Source organism: Lotus japonicus, chromosome 4 (genome assembly GCF_012489685.1).
Source record: "Lotus japonicus ecotype B-129 chromosome 4, LjGifu_v1.2".
Taxonomy (NCBI): Eukaryota; Viridiplantae; Streptophyta; class Magnoliopsida; order Fabales; family Fabaceae; genus Lotus; species Lotus japonicus.
In genome coordinates this window covers 44,475,536-44,482,079 of record NC_080044.1, presented here as the reverse complement: position 1 = coordinate 44,482,079, position 6,544 = coordinate 44,475,536, and the positions used below count along the sequence as shown (strand labels likewise).

General features: G+C 36.3%; 1 protein-coding gene across 1 annotated transcript; it reads left to right on the top strand.

The window, feature by feature from the left end:
• Positions 1-1,825: 1,825 nt before the first annotated feature.
• On the top strand, positions 1,826-6,444 carry LOC130714731 (novel plant SNARE 11). Its single transcript, XM_057564667.1, has 10 exons — positions 1,826-2,160; positions 2,250-2,342; positions 2,545-2,638; positions 2,803-2,840; positions 3,031-3,119; positions 3,779-3,858; positions 4,772-4,828; positions 4,938-5,030; positions 5,120-5,194; positions 5,971-6,444. Exons 1-10 carry the CDS (start codon positions 2,084-2,086, stop codon positions 6,061-6,063), a joined length of 789 nt encoding a protein of 262 aa, XP_057420650.1. The 5' UTR covers positions 1,826-2,083; the 3' UTR covers positions 6,064-6,444.
• The last annotated feature ends 100 nt before the right edge of the window (positions 6,445-6,544 follow it).

The following is a 6,544-nucleotide window of genomic DNA, read 5'->3' as shown; positions in this document are numbered from 1 at the left end:
TAAATAAGGCTAATCTAGGAAAGTGAATAAATTCTTTTACAAATTTATTGCTTGTAACTACTTTTCTTAATGGCTTAATTGCAGTTTTGATCCCTGATGTATTGTCATTGTGCGATTTGGGTCCCTTATCTTCTAAACGAGCGATTTTAATCCCTCATCTTCCATTTTGTGAAAATTGGGCCCCTCCGTCAAGTTGACATCCAAAATTAAACGGAAATTGCTGACTCATTACTATTTACACCATCTTAACCTATCTTTGCTAATTACACCACTTTAATAACACATCAGTAAATTCTTTCAAAAAAAAAATAACACATTAGTAAATAAAAATGAAAACAAATAAAACAACTTAATTAAAAAACCAAATTAAAATCAGAATAGAACAAAATATAACTTAAAAAAAGTCCAAATCAATTCATCTTCTTCCTTGGTTTAAAAAAAAAAAAAAACTTCTTCCCCAACGTTCTGCATTCTGCATCCCTTCACCATAGCCATAGCCACAACCACCAAGCTCTACCATACACAGTCAACGCCAAACCACCACCACTTTCTTGTCAACCCACTGTCTTCTTCTCCCTCATATCTGAACCTGCTCCTCTCCATAACAAAACCCACATCCACAAAATCCACATTAACTATTTCTGATGAGGAAAAGAAAAATAGAACTCAAGAGAGAGAGAACCGAATATCATGGAAGGGAAGGGAAGATTGGAGATGATGACGAAGAGGATTGGCAAGGCGGCTCCTCCTGGTGCTCGCGGCGGTTTCCGCGACAGCGATTGAGGCGGCAAGGAGCGGCGACGCAGTGGAGATGGAGCGGCGGTTTCCCTGGCGCAGCGGCATCAACGAAGGAAGCTTCACAACAGTCGGACTTGACATAGACCTTCGATGGGGAGATCGGGGAGGACGACGATTGTTGCAGCGTTTGTAGTGATTGTGACCGCGGTGGAGCTCAGGGGCTGGGCAACAGAGGACGACGACAAGGTTCAGGGAGAGTTTCCGGCTATGTCTGCAAGGAATTTCTATGTTTCTGGAATTTTACCTTTTCCCCTCTTTCTGGGTTCCCTGCAGAGATTTTTATTGATGTTGTTCACTTGTTCTTGATGAAGTTGTTGATCTGTTAAAGAAAATAACTTGAAGATTCAATTTTTGTTTGTTTCTGGAATTGATGTTAATTTGAAACCCTTTATGGGTTGTTTTACTTTGAAGCAGGGAGAAAATGGTTGATTCATCCCGTTTTCTAGATAATTTGGGTTTGATTCAATATATGTGGGCTTTAATTTACTGTGTAAGATTTGATTTCAAATTCATGGTATTGGATGAAGAGGGAAGAAGAAGAAGGGAGGCGAGGTGGTGCTGTGTAAAGGGTTGAAGAAGATAAAAAGTTAAAAAAAAATAATAAATTAAAAGAAAAAAGAAATATTTTTAAAGGAAAAGAAAATTATGTGACATGTCATCCTAGTGGCGTGCAACGTCAGGGCCACGTCAGTTAAAGAGGCCACATCAACAACTTCCGTTTAATTTTGGAAGGCAACTTAACGTAGGGGCCCAATTTTCACAAATTGGAAGATGAGGGATTAAATTCGCTCGTTTTGAACATAAGGGACCCAAATCGCACAATGACAATACATCAGGGATCAAAAATGCATTTAAGCCTTTCTTAATCTAAGAGAATTAGGTAAAGTGACCTTATAATAAGGAACGGAGGAAGTATTATTATGTATCTATAATCCAAAAGACGAGGGAACACAATAACGAAACTACCCCCACCTTCACACGAACCCAATGGCGGTTTAAATTAAACGACCAAATTCGTTTAAACCAAAACCAAAAAAACCAAAAACAAAAATTAAAAAAAATTCAGAAATCACAAGGTTTCTTCTGTAAATCAAATCAATCATCAATGTCGAGGGAGGGAATGAGAAACAAGACAACGCCCAATGTTTTCTTCGTTCCTCGACACTGATAACCGCAGGTTTGCTACCTCGTAAATTCAAAATCAAATCTCTGTTTCTAATCTGCATTGTTCAAATTCCTCAATCAGATCTCGCTGTTGCTGCGGAATCTGAACATTGAGGTTGAGATGGATCAGTTGTCGGCGATCAGCGAGGACCTGGCGGAGATCGACGGACACATCGCCGATAATTTCCGCGCATTAGCGTCAGAATCTTAAACCTCTCTCGTGTTTTTGTTTTCTCGCTGTGTTGTTTCCTGAACCCGTTCTGGTGTTTGTTGTTTCGTTCTTGCAGAAATGGGTTTCAGAAGTTGGAGAAGATTAAGGATTCCAGCAGGAAGAGCCGCCAGTTGGAAGAGCTCACCGAGAAAATGCGAGACTGCAAACGGTAAACGCATGATCTCGCCATTTTCAGATCTGCATTATAGACAAATGACCACAAATTTGAATGTGATTTTGATTTGATTTCGCATTGGAAGCTCGCGGAGCTGTGATCATGAATTGCCGTGATTTAATTTAACAATTGAGGTTTCGGGTTTCGCTCTTTCTGCTTACTTAGGTGTATACATTTGTTGGATCTGTTTTTGCAGGCTTATTAAAGATTTTGATAAAGAAGTCAAAACTTTGGAGGCGAGCTTTGACAGAGAAACCAACAAAATGTTGAATGAGAAAAAGCAGTCAATGGTGAGAACATTCTTAGCTCTATGGATACCTACATGATGATCGACTTTTGTCTGTTGACGCCTCAATTTTGATACTTTGTGCTTTTTGTATACCGGTCTACTGAAATTATGCGTGACGTAACAATCATCAATTTTGCTGACAAACATTTGCCATTTTTGTTGCAGATCAAAGAGTTAAATTCGTATGTTGCTTTGAAAAAGCAGTAAGTGAAACCATTATGTTAATTGATCGATTTTGTTCTGTATTGAAGACATAGATTTCCCTTGCTGATATTATATATACTTTCTGCTTCTTTGAAATGTCATCAAAAGTTATTCTTTTCTTACATTAATGGGCTGTGTACTCTGATAGCATCAACCGATAATTGTGTGTGCTTTATTGTTGCAATGCAGATATGCTTCAAGTATTGAGAATAAGCGAGTTGAGCTCTTTGAGGGGCCCAATGAAGGTTATGCTGAGGAAAATGTCTTGCTAGCTTCTTGTAAGCATTCCGGTTTCTTCATATTGGTTATGCTAATTTTTCGTGTATCATAAAATGTTTTTAGCAGTCCAATAAATCAAATCAATAATCAATTTTTTCTTGTTTTAACATATTTCTCAGTTCTTCGACAATGTCTGTGCTTCTTCTTATGCTATATGACTTGTTGTTTTCATTTTGTATGGAGACACCTTCTAATTCTAGTAAATATTGATGCAATGAAGGGGGGGGGGGGCATAGATAGAAATTATGGAATGTAAGAAAATCCTTATACCTAATAAGTATGGTCATGGTTGGAGTGTTTTAATATGCACTCATAATTCAACTTTGCACGCTTCATATTCTAACTTCCTGTCTGGCTTTGCTATGATATTTTTCCATTTTTAACAATTATTTTTTTTACGAGAAAGCATAAGTAGATATAAAAAGCTTCTTCTTCTTCTTCCTTGGGGAAGCACTAATTTCTTGTTGGTCTTTAATGGCATATTTTATTGTTTCGCATAAAAGCACTTCTATATTTTGGCCAGCTACCTTAAAATGTTAAAAGTAGTTACAAATTGAAAGATGATAAAAGCTAGCTGTGTATATTTCACAGCATGACCAGACAGAATTTAAGTTGTTTTCTATTTTGGTTAATGTGGAGTTATTATGATGTATTACAGCAATGACAAATGAACAGCTTTTTGATCATGGGCATCAGATGATGGATGAGACAGATCAAGCCATTGAGAGGGGAAAGAAGGTTGGTATATTTCTTAAGTGCACTTTCATTTATTTCTCAATATACACTAAGTATAATAGATTTTACAGTCTGCTATAGCATTTTTCTTGATGGAGAAGAAAATGACTTAGTTCAGCATGTTATACTTGCTTTCCTTTAACTATAATTATAGCAGCAGACAACCAGTTAAGAATCCGTGTTGTTTTTTCCTTTCATTCTGTCGCACGTACCATCTTTATCACCGTGCCTTATTTTTGTGTCCCGCTATTTACTTGTTAGTTTCCTATTGTTTATGGAAAATGCTTTGTGGCATGAAACGGAAGTATCGTGCGCTGAATAGTTCATTTTGATTGGTAAACCAGATTTTGTTTTAACTTTTAAAAAATAACCACCACTTGCATGCATTTTTTAAATTATCAAAGTGAAAATAGAAGGTTCGTTGTTTTTGTGGAGAACATTAGTCGTGCCAAATAACATTGGTGATTGTTTATATGGCACCTCCATCTGCTTGTCATTTTACTTCCTAAAATATCTTATGAAAGTTTAACTATCTCTTCTTAACACGTTCTTTGTCATTTAAATTTATGAACACATTATAGTGTGTTGTGCATATTTAATTTAGCATAATTCCCTTCAAGCTCTGCAATCCCAATCTTGCATTTATTAATTTCCAAGCTTGAATGAGTTTGGTTATACATTTCCATATCATTCTGTGTTAGAATTCTTCTGGCTCTCCATGATATTACAAAATCATAAAATCAGTGAAATGTGGTTGAAAAAGTGAGGGGGTGGAGAACAAACATTTCTATCTTTTTTCTGGTAGATAATAAGTTCGTATTCAAACGGGCTCTTAAATTCTTTTGTCCATCTCCTTGGGAGTAAAAAGGACAACTTTGCTGACCAAAAGTTTATTGCTGTGAACCTGCATTAATAGGTTGTTCTAGAGACAGTAAATGTTGGTACAGAGACTGCAGCAGCTCTTAAGGCTCAGGTATGAATCTTATGCATAGACCCCAACCCCGAAATCAATCGCCTTAAAATACAAGTGAAAACCTGAATTTGACATGGAAACTAATGGCTGTAATCTCTTCCATGTTTAGACGGAACAAATGAGCAGAGTTGTCAATGAGCTGGATTCTATCCATTTCTCTATAAAGAAAGCCTCTAAATTGGTCAAGGAAATCGGTAGGCAGGTCAATTTCTACAGAATCTACACCATGTTATGACAATATATTTACTATATGAATCATTTATTAGAAACTCACTGACGTTTTTGCAATAGGTTGCAACTGATAAGTGTATCATGGCATTACTTTTCCTTATTGTCATTGGAGTAATTACCATCATCATTGTAAAGGTGAGAAAATTTTACTTCTAAACTTTTATGATTCAATTTAAAACTATTACACTCTATTATTGTCTCTGTTTCATGGTGAATTTATTAAGGCTCAGATCACTTGTTTATCTATGGTAGAAATTTCTTGACAACAAGTAGAAACATTATATACTGATTTACTGATTAACTATCATATAGAACTCCCGTCTCTAAGTCTTCATTAGATACAGCTCTTGATGACCTTTTCCAGATCTGTAGCTTCTACTTTATATATTTTTAGGGCGTGTTGGGTAAACAGCTTAATTAAGCGCTTATTCATGAAATAAAGTGAAAATAGGTTATGGATAAACATAAGTTCTTATTCATAAGCTAATCTGAATAGCTTACAAAAATAAGCTAAAAAAGCTTAGAGGTAGATTGCATAAGCGCTTATGCTATAAGATAAGCTCAAACGAGTTCTTCCAAACATGGCCTTAACATGTGTGCAATCGCTTTTGAGTCATTGATCCATACAGCCATGTCACTATTATCGTACTGAATTTCTCTCAAGACTATGATCATTATTTGTAGCATAGATACAATAAAGAAAGCTGCTTTTCAAATTCTATTGAGTTGGGATTTTAAAAAATCAAAGATGCCTTTTTTCATTGCCTATGAATTGATAGTTACAAATGACCTTTTAATTTTTGTAAACAGTCACACCACCTTTCTTTCATTCTACATTCCAGAACCCAGCTTTGCTATGCATTTTCAAAACTGCTTGTCTCACTGAGCTAACTTGTCTTTCAAAATTTCAGCTTGTGCACCCAAACAACAAGGACATTCGCGACATTCCAGGATTAGCCCCTCCAGTCATGAACCGAAGACTGCTCTGGAGTCATCACAGATGAAGAGTTGTAATAAACATTGAGATGAGCTCATCAAATTGATTTCTTGCCTTTTGGTTTGATGGCGATGATATTGGCTTCAGCTGTTGCGAGAAACAAAGCTGCCAATACTATAGTTTGTTGTTGCATAATAGTGGAGAGGTTGATTGGTCTGAGGCATGATAGAACATTGGTATAGGCATGTGCTCGCGATTTTTTGTTTTCTTAAACTGAACAAGTTTTACTATGTAGCTCCCATCTGTCGAATTATAGGGAAAGCCAAACAAATGAGCCCTTGAGATTGTTTGCTAATTGTATTGTTGTCTATCTTGTAATATACAGTGACTTTTATTTTTACAGTATTTGGTCCGGGAAAATGAAGGAAGGAAAGGAGGGATTGTAATATCTATTGTCCTAAATTCTCTAATTTTAGCTTTTGTAGTCATACTCCATTGAACCAGGTTTCATCCCTTTGTGGTAGAATCAGAGCTCTAGATTAATCTGA

Excerpts from the sequence above, each read along its gene's own strand:
- LOC130714731 (XM_057564667.1), top strand. The coding sequence starts at position 2,084 with ATGGATCAGTTGTCGGCGATCAGCGAGGACCTGGCGGAGATCGACGGA. Across the intron at positions 4,829-4,937 it reads CAGCAGCTCTTAAGGCTCAG|ACGGAACAAATGAGCAGAGT; the intron begins GTATGAATCTTA and ends TTCCATGTTTAG. Across the intron at positions 5,195-5,970 it reads TTACCATCATCATTGTAAAG|CTTGTGCACCCAAACAACAA; the intron begins GTGAGAAAATTT and ends TCAAAATTTCAG.